This window comes from Gopherus flavomarginatus, chromosome 1, assembly GCF_025201925.1.
Source record: "Gopherus flavomarginatus isolate rGopFla2 chromosome 1, rGopFla2.mat.asm, whole genome shotgun sequence".
In the NCBI taxonomy this organism is placed as follows: domain Eukaryota; kingdom Metazoa; phylum Chordata; order Testudines; family Testudinidae; genus Gopherus; species Gopherus flavomarginatus.
The window spans coordinates 259,436,534-259,453,586 of record NC_066617.1 but is presented as its reverse complement, the minus strand read 5'-3'; the positions used below and the strand labels follow the sequence as shown (position 1 = coordinate 259,453,586).

At 41.8% G+C, this 17,053-nt stretch overlaps 1 protein-coding gene across 10 annotated transcripts in view; it reads left to right on the top strand.

Annotated features, from left to right (window-relative positions):
• The window catches only part of MCF2L (MCF.2 cell line derived transforming sequence like), a 280,436-nt gene that overhangs the window by 221,408 nt on the left and 41,975 nt on the right, over window positions 1–17,053 (top strand). For all 10 annotated transcript variants that reach the window (XM_050947239.1, XM_050947250.1, XM_050947219.1 and 7 more), the window contains 4 exons: window positions 11,148–11,267; window positions 12,536–12,652; window positions 13,169–13,318; window positions 14,739–14,863. In XM_050947239.1, the coding sequence (XP_050803196.1) occupies window positions 11,148–11,267; window positions 12,536–12,652; window positions 13,169–13,318; window positions 14,739–14,863 (512 nt within the window). The remainder of the gene's footprint in view (window positions 1–11,147; window positions 11,268–12,535; window positions 12,653–13,168; window positions 13,319–14,738; window positions 14,864–17,053) is intronic.

Here is a 17,053-nt window from a genome sequence, read left to right as displayed (position 1 = left end):
AACTTAGAGTTTTTTAAAGATAAGATACAAAAATTTGTTAGTTACATTGAGAGAAGTGTAATTATTATTTATTTTTGTTTACATTGTGAATTTAACAGCATTTTGTGTAGAGACATTTTCACTATTTCCCTGATATAGTCAGTCAATTTTCTCTTTTATTACATGGGTTTTTAACACAAAAAAAGGAGAGAAAAATACTTTTTAAATGGGGTTGTAAAGCTACAAGCATTACCAGGGAAACTTGAGGACAGACCTGGTGCCTAGAACTACTTTTAATTATGTTTTTTAAACTGACTGACTAGAATTTCAAATTTAAAGATATTCCCCTAAGCCCATCTAACTCAAACTTCCCAACAATAAGCCCATATAAGAGAGCTCATCTTGCGCAGGAATCTGCCATTAAACCATGTTGGGTGATTTGGGCAATTTACACTGTTAATGTAGTTTCAATAGAAGTATCTGCTTGCTACTTTATATACAAGAATTCTGGCATATGTCTTCTGACTTGCTACATATAAGTGAATGTAGAAGGACTGAAATTGCATAACATTTTGGGTTATTACAGAGAAATGTAGATATATTGAGGTACTATACATAAAATGAGATTTCACGACTACTCATTCTAGTCCAAATATTTTAAATAACTAAAATATGGATCTGACCTTGTCATGTGAAATACGTGATGCTATAGTCAGTTTCTAGCCCTCTCTCATATTGGTTCACATACTTGTCAGATGTCATCTCTGAATGCAGTTATTTATTCAGTTGATAAGTGAGAAGTCTTAAAAACTGTCTTTTGGATTAGCCAGTTATCTGTCAGAGTAGACCAAAGGAAAGCAGTGGCAGCCTGAGGCTTTCTGAGCTCTTGGGCAGCAGATCAAGTTGTATTGTAGTTCGTTGGGGAAAACATGGATTGATGAACTGTGAATCTGTCAGCTATAGAAAGTGGAAATTCTGCTCTTCCCGGGTGATGTTTACTATACCCATTCTACAGTAGCTCATCATCTTAGTATCCAGCATAGTAATGAAGCATAGAATGCTTCTTTATCAACCCTCCACAAGAGTTCCTTAATCCTAAGGTGAGTTTTGGTGCCATAGGAAGCTTGCATTTCAATAACCTTCTAAGCTATCATTAAAATTATATATAAATTTATTCACTTTGAATTCTGCTTTAAACATAGCTGGGTTTGATTTTTGTTTGTAGGTACTTTTAGCTTTCCACAAACTGGGGCATAGTTGGAAGCTTCCCGTCCCTTAAGAGGAAGGGAGCAGCTCAAAGGTGGCTTCTGCAAGTCTGGCCAGCTGGAGAGGAGCAGCCTACTTCCCAGCACTTAACAGAAGCCTTGAGGAAGCCAGTAAGTGGGCTGCTCCTCTTTCATTCAGCCAGTTGGCTGCTCTTCAGTGCTCCAGATGTGGGACACTCAGAGGACAAAAGAAAGCATGGTACAGTACCTGGGAACATAATTGATCTTCATTTACTGGAAAGCTCTGATTTAGTGGGTGTACTGTATGTCAAAAAAATTTTTTTCCCCAAATCTGAAAGGCCTTGCTGTTCTCCATTGGACTGGACAATGGATGGTGTCAAAGCCAGGAATCTATAGATACACAATAAGGTAGGGAGATGGAGGGGTGTGTGTGTGTGTGTGTGTTTTAAATGAACAAATGGAATAGATTATCCAGTGGAACTAAAAGTAGTATCGGGCTGTGTTAACCACTGAATCCCTCAGCCAGTTTGTGTAGTTTTGCAATATTTTTTATATTTATTTTTTCTCTCCTTTGCTATATGAAAAGCTCATACGCACACAAGCTGAAGCTAACTAAGGTTCCAATGCTCCATGTGGATGACCCCCACTATTGAAGCCAGTGGACTCCATAAGGGCCCACCCCAGCCACCTGCATGGAATCTGCTTGCAAGATTGGGACCCACCTAACTATACAAGGCTAACAGTTAATCTGTCTCTGTACAAAATGCTGTCGAACAACCGCCGAGAGAGTATTTTTTTCTCTGCTCTCTTTCATTTCTAGTCATCTTAGAGGTTATTTCTGACCATCAGAGCTGATGAACATTTCAGCCAGAAGTATGATTTTTTTTAAAGGATTTTGCATAATCTGAAAAACTGATGACCATCAAGGCTATCCAAAGGTGGTGTGTGGGCCTCATCAGACCTCTGTATAATTGAGCTTTAACGTGTGTGTGTGTGTGTGTATACGCATTCTGCGAGTGTATCTAACTTGTTTGTATTGATTCAGTGTTACAAATGGCCACCTTTTTTTTAACAGCTTCATAACTGTGGCAGGATCTAGCAACACTGACTCAGACATACAAGAGGAGATTCCCTTCATCTTTTACTTACCAAGAAAGTTGGCATCCTTTTCAGTATGATTTCCCTTCAAAACCTTCTTTTTGGCTTCACTGTGCATATAAATACTACAGGGAGTGGGCTAGTCCAGTGATGTAGCAGCTGTTTACTGTGGTAATAGGAGAGAATGTAAATCATGGAATGGATTCCGGATTCTTCTAGGCCGGTATAAGCGGTTTATTGTAGCCTCTAGGGGTATATCAATATTGCAGCTGGGAGTGAGCATTCCTGCTCTGTTAGACAGACCCACACTAGAGAGGCTCGAGCTAGCATGCTAATAATAGCAGTATGGACATTGCAGCTTGAGCTGGAGCCCATCTGACCCCCTAAGCTTGAAAGCACAAGCCACAGTGTCTACACTGCTATTTTTAGCATGCTAGCTCAAGCTCTGCTAGCACGAGTGTGTCCACCTCTGCTGGGAGGTATAGTTCTAGCTGCTGTGTAAGCACATACCACAAAATAAGAGCCACTCAGAAACGTCTTTGTTAGCCTACACAATGTAGAGCACAAACATGGATTTTGGAGAAGGAGTCTTGCACAGCGTTGCCATCCTAGTCAGAAGTGAGGAGCCACTGTGAGAATGTTAAACATAAGAGATTAAAGAGATTCTGTCATGATTTAGTCATAGAGTAAGGTAATATCTTTTATTGGACCAGCTTCTGTTGGCGAGAGAGACAAGCTTTCAAACTGCACACAGAGCTCTTCCTCGTAGGTATTTTATAATGTTAACTTTATACAGAACAGATTATTAAAAAGAAATAATTTAAAATAGGTATCTTTTCATCATGTTATGCTATTTGTTTACTTTGGGAATTTCACTCTGCTTGGACAATAAAATTAGGCTGGTCATTACTATTTATGTTTGTAGGTACTTTCAACTTTTGGTTCTTCTATACCAGCATAATGGTTCACAACAGTGCAGGGAATGTTTTTAAATTTTAAAAACAATAACTGTTCTCACTCTGAATTATTTTTAATTTAATGAAATAAAATCAATTCAGAAATTACAAACCCTGAATTTTGATCCTAAACTGAATTGTGTCCCTCTAAAAGGGCTGCAGAGTATGCTTCCTGAAATAACATTTTAGGGGAAAATGTTAAACAGGTTAATTAAAGATTTTAGACTTGGAAGATACTATTTGTGGAAATTATTCCTGGTTATTTAGGGTTTCTTTTTCTTTTTCCTTATTGATAGCTGTGGGTAATAGGTGTGAGACTACCTTGCAAGAAATTTCAGATTCTCATGTACACTGAAACTATACAGTAACTCCTCGCTTAACGTTGTAGTTATGTTCCTGAAAAATGTGACTTTAAGCAAAACAATGCTAAGTGAATCCAATTTCCCCGTAAGAATTAATGTCAATGGGGGGGTCAGGTTCTGAGGAAATGTTTTCACCAGACAAAAGACTATATTATGTAAGTACAGTATAAGTTTTTAACAAACAATTTAATAGCATGCACAGCAATGATGATTGTGAAGCTTGGTTGAAGTGGTGAAGTCAGAGGGTGAGATATTTCCCAGGGAATGCCTTACTGCTAAATGATGAACTAAAGCAGCCGAGTCCTCAAGAGTTAACACGTTACTGTAGCCTCACACTCTACAGAGCAGCACAAATGGAGTGTGTGTGTGTGTGATAGAGAGAGAGAGAGAGAGATGCACATTGGCCGTTTAAGTATACTGACCCCGCTCTAAATACACTGCCTTTTTAAGTAGACCAGCAAGTTGAGAGAGCCCCTGCTGCCAGCTAGCTCCTTCTGTCCTGAGCCCTGTCATGTCTCCTCCGTGGTCTATGGAGATGAGGGAAGCATGGGGGCAGGAGTAGGGGGAAGGGGACACCCTGACATTAGTCCTCCTCTTCCCTTCCCCTTTGTACAGCAAGCAGGAGGCTCCTGGGAGCAGTTCCAAGGCCGAGGGCAGGAGCAGCACGGGGCAGTCAGGGGAGGGACAGCTGAACTGCCCGGCAATTGATAGCCTGCTGGGCGGCTGCCACATAGGGATCTTAGGGGAGCTGATAGGGGGGCTGCTGGTCCACCCTGGTTCCAAGCCCCCACCAGCTAGCTCCAGTGGGCTGCTCTTTCTGCAAGCAGTGGACAAAGCAGGCGGCTGCCAAACAACGTTATAAGAGAGCATTGTGCAACTTTAAACGATCATGTTCTCTAATTGATCAGCAACGTAACAACGTTAACTGGGACGACTTTAAGTGAGGAGTTACTGTCCTACCTTCAAGAAACATCACTTGGATCAATAAAACCATCTAATAAAAAAAAACCAACCCTGTTTCTATGAGAAGGCTACTGTAGTGTGAGTTAAGTAAAGAGACTATTAGTAACAATGTACATTAGTCACAGAACATTAAGTACCTAATTCAACTGTTTGAAATACTATTCAGTGCAACCTCATTTCATGGTTTGTAGCATTCTGCTTGAGCATCACAAAAATGGATATCATACAGTCGAAATACCGCATTGCCTTCTGTGATGTTGAGAAGCACATATAGTAAATTCTTGGACATTCTGTGTATTAACTTGTTTTACTGCTGCTGAGGTTTCGGTAGTGGTTAGGCATCAGGAGCCAATACTGCTTCTACTGAAGTCAGTAGTAAAACTCCAGTTGACTTTGGGTCTGATTCTGCTCCCACTGAACTCAAAGGGAGCTTTGCCATTGACCTGAATGGAAGCACAATGGGATGGGGTCAGGCCCTAGGTTTGGGAAACCTATGCTCCCTGGAATTGCTAGTTAAATTCTTAGCAGATCGAGTCAGCTTTCAGACATATGAGACAGATAATAAAATGCATAGTATTCAGTTTGTGCTTCAAATGAGACCTTGAAAACAGAGTTCCTGTCCATTTTGTGCAGGCGCTAAATGTTCTATGGCACTTTTTGTAAGAGTTGTCACATGCCAGAATGTCCCCGCCTGTCATCAATGTGCAAAGTTTTATGCCCTGAACAAATCTGTAAGGTCACTACGCTCTCTTCATTCAAATCCCTCCATCAGACCCACTTCTGTTGTAATATCCACAACATATCAGTGATGACTAAGTTGTTCAGCAGGTAATAGCTAATTTTATTTTTATTTATAACTATGAGTAGAAGATAGGTTAGCTGTTGTTCAGCTAGAACTCTGTTTAGCCACATAATCTTATGTTCATTGCCCTTGTCCTCCTTCCTTCCTGTAGTTTTTAAGACTTCCTTGTTTCATCTTATTTAATATTAGATTGTACGTTTTCAGGGCAGGAACAGTTTTCCTATGTATTTGTACAGCACCCCACATAATGGGCCAGCAATTCTGATTGGGGCCTTTGAGCCATAATTTAAATAATAAGAATAGCTGGCTGCTGTCTTCCACTCCACAGGTGGCTACATTTCAGTGGTGGTAGATGTAATATATGGTTTGGGAAGCATTGTAGGAGAGGCACTATATAAATTATTATTACTATTACACAAATATTTCTTAACACCATTGTCAGTAGTATGTACACATACAAGATGGTTTCAGTCACCTGCACACCGAAGGGGTTCTGGTCATGGAATATACTGTATGTGGAGGAAGTGTTACGTCAGTTGCACATGGATGTGAATATTTAGATCCTCTGAGGTCAAACATTTATATATTGTGAATGCTGACTTTTTTTGGCAATGTTTACCTTCCATTAGTGCTCTGATAGTGACAGCACATCTTGGCTGCAGTAATTTCACTGCATCAATTGCCAGAAAGAGATGTGGTTCCAGGAAAATTTATCTTCTTAAATGACAGAACTGATGGAAATGTTGAACTGAAGAAGTTTCAGGAACTTTCTTCTGACACTTAATGATGGACAGCAGAGGAAGATACGAGGTCTTTCTTTCACATGCATGGCTATCCTACAAATATCCAACCTATCTATGGGAGGGTAACATTATTCCTGGAATGACTCACTTCATGGATTAATACTGCCTGTAAGGATGTTAATATGCGATGCTGCTATTTACTGGTATTGCAGTGAATTGATATGTCTGTGTACCATTGCCATCTACTGGGTGGCATTCAAGCTGTTCCACTGTATTTACTGCTAATAGCTAATGGCGATTCAGTCGGTAGAGGGGTGTGTTTTTAGTCCCTTGCTCCAAGGTCTGTCCATGGTGCTGGTGTGATGTCCCAAATGGCCACAGCGGGCACCATAGTGATAAAGTGAAGTCCTAAGTTGTGAGCTGTTTGGGACAGAGACTCTGTCTTGATGTGTGTGTGGAGAAGATGTACCATGTTATGAGTACCATCACAGCATGAATAATAGCAGCCTGGGTGGCCAAGGATTTGGTAGTGTTGTATAAAAAAGAATGTACAGTAATTTTTTTTCCTGCATATTGTAGGACTCTTTCTACCAATTTTCTCATTTTCTGACCTGGAAATCCATAGCTGTGCCCTGAGTATAAAATGTTAACTTTTTAAGTAAAATTGTTCTATATTTTTCTCCTCTCTCTCTCTTACATTGTGAAAAATTTGACGTACAACAAATGAACATTAACCCATAGTAACAACATATTAAATTAATCCATGGTTTATCTTCTTAATAAGTTGTCATGGAGCACTATTAAGAAAACACTGTGTGGTTTGTTATGTCTGCTTACTATACAGTGGGCTTCATAACAAATATGCTGCTGGACTGGGGTGACGTGGGTTTTTTCTGTCCTTTTGTCTTTGCTCATTCTAAAGTTGGCTAGTTCATGAAGTTAAAATGTGTTTTAGGAATGTCTCTTTTGTCATGTCCTTGTCTCTGCAAGTCACCAGAACTTTCTGAAAAAGGCATAAAAAGAGTGCAGTTATCTAGCTAGTGTTGATATGAGCTCAGATAAAGAGGAACAGCAGGCACCCATCCAGCATTGTTTACAGTAGCAGTTCTCTTATGTTACCACTTCAGGTAAAAAGATTTACATATTCCTTCAAGTGCTGCCTCCTTCGCTGCTATACGGAGTGCCATTTACAGCTGGGAAAGGGAGTGTACAGATAGGAGAAATGGAGGCAAGTGGAGATGAGAGCAAATTTGTAGGCAAAAGTAGAGTTGTACAGAGCTTACACTTAATGCAGAAGGAGAGGGGAAACTATTGGGCAGTTTTGAGTGTGGAGTGACTTAGTCTAAGCAGCAGGGAACAAAACTTATCTTGATAGCATTGTTTCAGATAGACTGGCTGTGGTGGTCTCTTTTAAGCTAATGCCTGAGAGAGTCAGTTATGGAGTGGAAATCCATCAACCTCATGAAGAAACTTGCACAAATACAGACAGATATCATCTTCCTTTCCAAATGCAAACGGATGGACATCATACCAAATGGACTAAAGGTAAAAAATCCACTGCTATCTACATACTACACAGACCACAGTGAGAGATTATGCCATACTCTATCAAAGAAACTGAGGAACCACCTGATCAGCATCCTATACAGCAAACAGGAAAACATCAAAAAAGAGCTCTCCAAGCTGGAGACTCTCATTAATAACCAAACTTCCATACAAACGGACTTCACTAAAATAAGACAGGAGATCTACACTAATCACTTCACCTCTCTACAAAGGAAAAAGGACTGTAAGCTGTCTAAACTCCTACCTACCTCATGGGGCCACAACCGTGGTACCCCTAACCCACCCAGCAATATTGTCAATCTATCCAACTACACACTCAGCCCAGAAGAAAAGTCTGTCCTATCTCGGGGACTCTTTCTGCCCTGTCACCCTCACCAACATGATACAGTTCTGCAGCAATCTGGAAGCCTACTTCCGCCGTCTCCGACTCAAAGAATACTTTCAGGACAACACTGAACAGCGCACTGATACACAGGTACCCTCCCACCAACAGCACAAGAAGAAGAACTCCACATGGACTCCTCCTGAGGGTCGAAATGATAGTCTGGACCTCTACATTGAATGCTTCCGCTGACGTGCACGGGCAGAAATTGTGGAAAAACAACATCGCTTGCCTCATAACCTAAGTCGTGCAGAACGCAATGCCATCCACAGCCTCAGAAACCACCCAGACATTATCATCAAAGAGGCTGATAAAGGAGGTGCTGTTGTCATCATGAACAGGTCTGACTACCAAAAGGAGGCTGCCAGACAACTCTCCAACACCAAATTCTACAGGCCACTTCCCTCAGATCCCACTGAGGAATACACTAAGAAACTGCAACATCTACTCAGGACGCTCCCTACACTAACACCGGAACAAATCAACATACCCTTAGAGCCCCGACCAGGGTTATTCTATCAACTACCCAAGTTCCACAAACCCGGAAATCCTGGACGCCCCATCATCTCGGGCATTGGCACTCTCACTGAAGGACTGTCTGGATATGTGGACTCTCTACTCAGACCCTATGCCACCAGCACTCCCAGCTATCTCCGTGACACCACTGATTTCCTGAGGAAACTACAATGCATTGGTGACCTTCCAGAAAACACCATCCTAGCCACCATGGATGTAAGGCTCTCTACACGAACATCCCACACACAGATGGAATACAAGCTGTCAGGAACAGTATCCCTGATGATGCTACAGCACAACTGGCTGCTGAGCTCTGTGCCTTTATCCTCACACACAACTATTTCAAATTTGATGACAATATATATCTCCAGATCAGTGGCACAGCTATGGGCACCCACATGGCCCCACAGTATGCCAATATTTTTATGACCGACCTGGAACAACGCTTCCTCAGCTCTCGTCCACTCACGCCCCTTCTCTACCGACGCTACATTGATGACATGTTCATCATCTGGATCCATGGGAAGGAGTCTCTGGAAAAATTCCACCACGATTTCAACAGCTTCTACCCCACCATCAGCCTCAGCCTGGACCAATCTACATGGGAGGTCCACTTCCCAGACACCACGGTGCAAATAAGTGCTGGTCACATTACCACCACCCTATACCGAAAACCTACCGACCGCTATGCCGACCTTCATGCCTCCAGCTTCCATCCCGGGCACATCACACGATCCATTGTCTACAGCCAAGCACTGAGGTACAGCCGCATCTGCTCTAACCCCTCAGACAGAGACCAACACCTACAAAATCTCCACCAAGCATTCTCAAAACTACAATACCTGCACGAGGAAATAAGGAAACAGATCAACAGAGCCAGACGTGTACCCAGAAGCCTCCTACTGCAAGACAAACACAAGAAAGAAACCAACAGGACTCCCCTGGCCATCACATACAGTCCCCAGCTAAAACCTCTCCAACGCATCATCAGGGACCTACAACCCATCCTGGACAATGATCCCACACTTTCATAGGCCTTGGGTGGCAGGCCAGTCCTCGCCCACAGGCAACCTGCCAACCTGAAACACATTCTCACCAGTAACTGCACACCGTACCATAGTAACTCTAGCTCAGGAACCAATCCATGCAACAAACCTCAATGCCAACACGATATCTACACCAGCAACACCATCACCTAACCAGATCAGCCACACCATCACCGGTTCATTCATCTGCACGTCCACCAATGTAATATATGCCATCATATGCCAGCAATGCCCCTCTATGTACATCGGCCAAACTGGACAGTTGCTACGGAAAAGGATAAATGGACACAAATCAGATATTAGGAATGGCAATATACAAAAACCTGTAGGAGAACACTTCAACCTCCCTGGCCACACTATAGCAGATCTTAAGGTGGCCATCCTGCAGCAAAAAAACTTCAGGACCAGACTTCAAAGAGAAACTGCTGAGCTTCAGTTCATCTGCAAATTTGATACCATCAGCTCAGGATTAAACAAAGACTGTGAATGGCTTGCCAATTACAAAACCAGTTTCTCCTCCCTTGGTTTTCACACCTCAACTGCTAGAACCAGGGCCTCATCCTCCCTGATTGAACTACTTCATTATCTCTAGCTTGCCTGCATATATATACCTGCCCCTGGAAATTTTCACTACATGCATCTGATGAAGTGGGTATTCACCCACGAAAGCTCATGCTCCAAAACGTCTGTTAGTCTGTAAGGTGCCACAGGACTCTTTGCTGCTTTTACAGATCCAGACTAACACGGCTACCCCTCTGATACTCAATTATGGTGGTAATAGTTCACATGGCTAGCAATAGGTAAGGTATACAAACAGACCAGAAAAGATAATCATAATGCATTCAAATGGTAATGGAAAAAGGTAACTGTAAAAGAACTACACCTGTAAGTTTTAATAAGCCTCCTTTTTGTCAATCTACTGTCCTTGAACTATAACATTTATTTCAACTACATAGCCGTAATAATTGCTCTGGACAGTATAATTCATCATCCAAACACTTCACAGTCCAAGGTGAAAAATAGTTAAATCCTAATTCTCATAGATGAGCGGATTCTAAAATGTTCTGATTACAGGCCTTGAGTTTTTATTCAGTGAAGCATTTGTGTAGGCCTTTGGTACAGTCAGGACATGGTTTAGCATGGGTTTCATATAGTCTAAAGCAGGGGTAGGCAGCCAAAGGTGACACGCAAACTGATTTTCAGTGGCACTCACACTGCCCGGGTCCTGGCCACCAGTCCGGGGGACTCAGCATTTTAATTTAATTTTAAATGAAGATTCTTAAACATTTTAAAAATCTTATTTACTTTACATACAACAATAGAAATAGAAGAGATCTTCTAAAAACATTAAAATGTATTACTGGCACATGAAACCTTAAATTAGAGTGAAAAAATGAAGACTCGGCACGCCACTTCTGAAAGGTTGCCGACCCCTGGTCTAAAGATACATTTATAGAACCCAGGAATACAGAAATTAATGGGACACACCTGTTTAATGATACTTACAGGCATCTTTCCCAGGAAACCTGCAGCTGGTCCTTGTTCTGCGCCCAACAGGATTTATCCACCGAACTCTCTCAGACCTCGCTTTCAAATTCAACAGAGATGAATTTAAAATGAAGGTACCTGTAAGTATTTCTGTGCCTCAACTATACTAGCAGTGATCTGTTAAGATACTTAATGTGGACAATGTGCACATTAGCAAATGGAAAAGAAATGCTTACATGTTACTTTAACAATTTGTCTATGCTGTTCCGTGTTGGTATTTTGTTCCCAGGGAGTGTTTTTAGACAAAAGAGTATTTTAACATGGGAGTAAACATAAAATGAGTAATCTAATATCAAGCACTTAGCTAAACCCTAGAGTTAATATTAACATTTATAAATGTACGGCTTTATGTAAAATATAGTGTATGTACTTTTAAAAAACTATTTTGTTCATTTATATCTATTGTGTAGTGGCAGATCTTGTATGTTTACATCATTGAGCAGCAGGAGGATGATTTCATTCCCATCTGTTTTCAAACTCATATTGCTGAATATCATTTGTTTGCTAACACTCCAGTTCCTCCTAACTAAAACATCTTATATGTAATGTAATTTTTAATGATACACAGCTACAGGGTCTGATTTTTCAACCCAGCCGCCATTGTTTTCTTGCCCATGATTATTCGTGAGAACAATTAATGTTATTTAAATGTCCAAGTACCTGAATGCAATCATAAAGTAGATACCAAAGCTGTCTAAGCTACATCAGTTTATAGCCATTGAAATTGTGGGTAAAAACTTGCACTCACAATATTTTTCTGAAAAGTGGAGCCTGGATTTTTTACGTCTGGCCCATAATATAGTATCACTGGACGATTTGTCATATGGCTGTGATGACTTTCTTAAAAACTTCTTTTTACCCTAACTAGGGGGACATCTTCCTCAGTCAAAACTGGATTATATTTGGGAACTAAAGCAATCATTCAAAACTCCAGTTGCGTGTTGTAATTTTTGTCTCACCCTTTCCGCTCAAGTTAAGCCACATGCCTATGATGTCCTTGGTGTGATGTGAATTAACCGAATACCATAGCTTTCAGAAAATAGCCATATGTAGTGTGCCAAAAGCAAAGATTGTACGTTGTACAGTAGATATGCCTGCCTTAACGCATACTGTTCAATCTGAATAAAATGCTGGTGGTTGTGTCTGTAGTCATTACATTTGTAACATCTTGCAGCATAAACTACTATTGAGTTGGTGTGCTGTTCTGTACACAAAGGGAACAAATCCACCCTGTGCTTCTTCCCTTGATTTCAATGGCCTGAGTAAAGACTGCAGGATTTGCCCGAAAATTCCTAATGAGTCTTGTCATTTATTTGGTCATATTAATTCTACTCCTTTGTGGTTGCAGATCATAATGCTGGGCTCAGTAACAGAATTGCATGGTTATATTGACAAAACACAGCTAACAGAAGACCTTGGTGGCACTCTGGATTATTGTCATAACAGATGGCTCTCTCACCGCACTGTAAGCCTTAGTTGTTGTTTTTATTTTTCGCGGTTGAGTGGGCCCTTCTGAGTTATACTCTGTCAGTTAGAAAACACATTATAATTAATGCAAGCTGACATCAACTGAGTGAGGAGATTATCTCAGTGGAACTTAATTATCTTAAAGAAATAACATAAGTAATAACTTTGGGAGTGGTTTTCTTAGGGTTTTGGAGCAAAGGAATATTGTTGTGTGGAGGGCTGGGAGGCAGGGGCTGGGTATTTGTTGTTACAAGAGAAGGGGAAAGCTCAAGTTAAAAAATGACTCAGATTATAAAAATGTGCAGAGAATGCGTCTGATGTAAGCATAGAGAAAATATGCAGTTAAGAAGCTAATGGTGAAGGTGTTTTATTTACAACTCTTGCTAGCAAAATATTATTTAGAACTTTTTTTAAGCCAAACTTTTCGTTGTAGTCTAAAGTTTGCATTTTACTATTGAGGGGGAGTGGTGGTCGGAAGATGAAATGTCTTTAATGGTTTTATATATTCCAAAAGGCCATAGAAAGTTTCGCCCTAATGGTTAAGCAAACAGCTCAAATGCTTCAGTCCTTTGGAACCGAATTGGCTGAAACAGAGCTACCAAATGATGTACAATCAACCAGCTCCCTTCTTGCAGCACATAGTGAAAAGAAGGACAAAATGAAGGTAGGTGTGTCGTATGAAAGTACCCCTGCTTTTAGTTAGCACATTATTTTCATTATAAGTAACAATAAAAATACAACAGAAAAAATTGAGAGCTTTTGAAAATATTTAGATAATATTAAGAATGTGAGATCTTTGAAATCTTCTTAAAGCTGTCTGGCTATATTGGAAGTTTAATAAGGATCTTTATTCCTTGCAAAAATAATCCTGGAGACTAACAAGATATAGCACATACAAATTATGATGTTATGTTTCTGTAATGGAAATTGCTGTACAACCAAAGATATAGTAATGGGATTGTCTAGATTTTCATTTTTTATTTGTTGTAATGTGTGCACATATATATGAAATTCTGATTATGAATGGACAAACCCAATAACATATATATATATTTTTAAACATCAATAACTTGAACCAAAACTAGTTTGCCAGCAGCTTCAGAATATAGCAGCAGAAAATCTCCACGTAATTGTGCACAACCAGATGCACTTGAAATCTTGAGAAAGTGTCCGTTATCATGAAACTTCCAACACAGGTTTGAGAGGTTGGAACAAGCTTGGAAAATGTTGAGGTTTAACTTTGAGTACCTTTAATTCATTACTTTTAATCATAGAATCATAGAGTATCAGGGTTGGAAGGGACCTCAGGAGGTCATCTAGTCCAACTCCCTGCTCAGAGCAGAACCAACCCCAAGTAAATCATCCCAGCCAGGGCTTTGTCAAGCTGGGCCTTAAAACTTCTAAGGAAGGAGATTCCACCACCTCCCTAGGTAACCTGTTCCAGTGCTTCACCACCTTCCTAGTGAAATAGTGTTTTCTAATATCCAACCTAAACCTCCCCCTCTGCAACTTGAGACCATTGCTCCTTGTTCTGTCATCTGCCACCACTGTGAACAGCCTCGCTCCATCCTCTTTGAAACCCCCCTTCAGGTAATTAAAGGCTGCTATCAAATCCCCCCTCACTCTTCTCTTCTGCAGATTAAATAAACCCAGTTCCCTCAGCCTCTCCTTGTAAATCATGTGCCCCAGCCCTCTAATCATTTTCATTGCCCTCCACTGGACTCTCTCCAATTTGTCCACATCTTTTCTGTAGTGGGGGCCCCAAAACTGGACACACTACTCCAGATGTGGCTTCACCAGTGCCGAATAGAGGGGAATAATCACTTCCCTCATTCTGCTGACAATGGTCTTACTAATGCAGCCCAATATGCCGTTAGCCTTCTTGGAAACAAGTACACACTGCTGACTCATATCCAACTTCTCATCCACTATAATCCCCAGGTCCTTTTCTGCAGAACTGCTGCTTAGCCAGATTACTTTATTAAATTGTTCTCGCTATTCTTCCTATAAAGAACACTTTATCTATGGTACTTGGCAAGATTTCTTTAGAAAGACCTCTAAAACATGTTTTTCATTTTCTGCAGGAGGATTTGAGGTTAGCTTTAAAACAGGGACATGATATCCTTGAAAGTAATAGAAAGCCAGTTGCTGAGAACTCTGACTACAAACTCAACCAAGATCAACTTGACAATCAAACCACTGTGGAAAGGTGAGGTGAATGAAATATGGAGTGTGCATTAGTTTATATTTTACTCATTTTTATTTTCTAGTATTTAATTTTTATACATTTAGTTAGCAAACTGGCAAAGTGATTCAAGGTGGTAAATATTTAGAAGGTGTTAGTGGGCAGTAGCTCGTCTGCTCCAAATCCTCTGTTGAGCAAAGTGCCGCAGGGTTCTATTTTGTCTCCTTTGTTGCTCAGTCTGCATGCAAGGGAGATAAGGATTCAGTTTGGGTTTCAGTGCCATCAATATACTGATGACACTCTGCTCTGTATCTCCATTTCATCTGGTTCAGATGATGTAGTTGATCAGCTGTCCCACTGTCTGAAGATTGCTACTTTTTGAGAGATGGCTGGCTGAAACTCAATCCAGCTAAGATGGGTGATATTGTTTTGGGGGAAGCAATAAGGGAGATCTTTTGGGTTTATCCACCTTTTATGACCAAGAACCTAGGAGTCATGTTAGGTCACCAGCTGTTTCTGCATGTCCATATAGCAACTAGCAGAGAGTGCTTTTCTTCCTTCATCATCAGATAGAAGGTTGTAGTCTTTCAGGGTACGTCTACACTAAGAGATTATTCCGATTTTACATAAACTGGTTTTATAAAACGGATTGTATAAAGTCGAGTGCACGCGGCCCAGTAAGCACATTAATTTGACAGTGTGCGTCCACGGTCCGAGGCTAGCGTCGATTTCTGGAGCGTTGCACTGTGGGTAGCTATCTCGTAGCTATCCCATAGTTCCAGCAGTCCCGCCCCCCTTGGAATTCTGGGTTGAGAGCCCAGTGCCTGATGGGGCAAAAATTGTCGCGGGTGGTTCTGGGTACAGCCTCACCCCTCCCTTCATGAAAGCAGCAGACAACCATTTTGCGCCTTTTTCCTGGGTGAACTGTGCGAACGCCATAGCACAGCAAGCATGGACCCTGCTCAGATCAATACCGCAATAGTGGACGTTGTAAACAGCTCGCGCATTCTCATGCAGTCTATGCTGAACCAGGACCTGCAAAGCCAGGCGAGCAGGAGAGGGCGGCTACGGCAGCACAGCGACGAGAGTGATGAGGACATGGACACAGAATTATCTCAAACCGCAGGCCCCTGCACTTTGGAGATCCTGCTGGTAATGGGGCAGGTTCTAGCCACTGAACGCCGATTTTGGGCCCGGGAAACAAGCACAGACTGGTGGGATCGCATAGTTTTGCAGGTGTGGGACGATTCCCAGTGGCTGCGAAACTTTCGCATGCGCAAGGGCACTTTCATGGAACTTTGTGACTTACTTTCCCCTGCCTTGAAACGCCATAATACCAAGATGAGAGCAGCCCTCACAGTGGAGAAGCGAGTGGCAATAGCCCTCTGGAAGCTTGCAACGCCAAACAGCTACCGGTCAGCCGGGAATCAGTTTGGAGTGGGAAAATCTACTGTGGGGGCTGCTGTGATGCAGGTAGCCAAAGCAATCATTAAGCTGCTGCTACGAAAGGTTGTGACTCTGGGAAACGTGCAGGTCATAGTGGGTGGCTTTGCTGCAATGGGATTCACTAACTGTGGTGGGGCGATAGATGGAACCCATATCCCTATCTTGGCACCAGGACACCCAGTACATAAACCGCAAGAGGTACTTTTCAGTGGTGCTGAAAGCACTGATGGATCACAAGGGATGTTTCACCAACATCCACGTGGGATGGCCAGGAAGGGTTCATGACGCTCATGTTTTCAGAAGCACTGCTCTGTTTAAACTGCTGCAGCAAGGGAATTGCTTCCCAGACCAGAAAATAACAGTTGGGGATGTTGAAATGCCTGTCGTTATCCTGGGGGACCTAGCCTACCCCCTGATGCCATGGCTCATGAAGCCATACACAGGCAGCCTGGACAGAGATCAGGAGCTGTTCAACTACAGGCTGAGCAAGTGCAGAATGGTGGCAGAATGTGCATTTGGCCGTTTAAAGACTCGCTTGTGCACATTACTGACTCCCTCAGACCTCAGCCAAACCAATGTCCCCTTTGTTATTGCTGCTTGCTGTGTGCTCCACAGTCTGTGTGAGAGTAAGGGGGAGACCTTTATGGCGGGGTGGGAGGCTGAGGCAAATCACCTGGCCGCTGATTACACGCAGCCAGACACCAGGGCGATTAGAAGAGCACACCAGGAAGTGGTGCGCATCAGAGAAGCTTTGAAAACGAGTTTCAT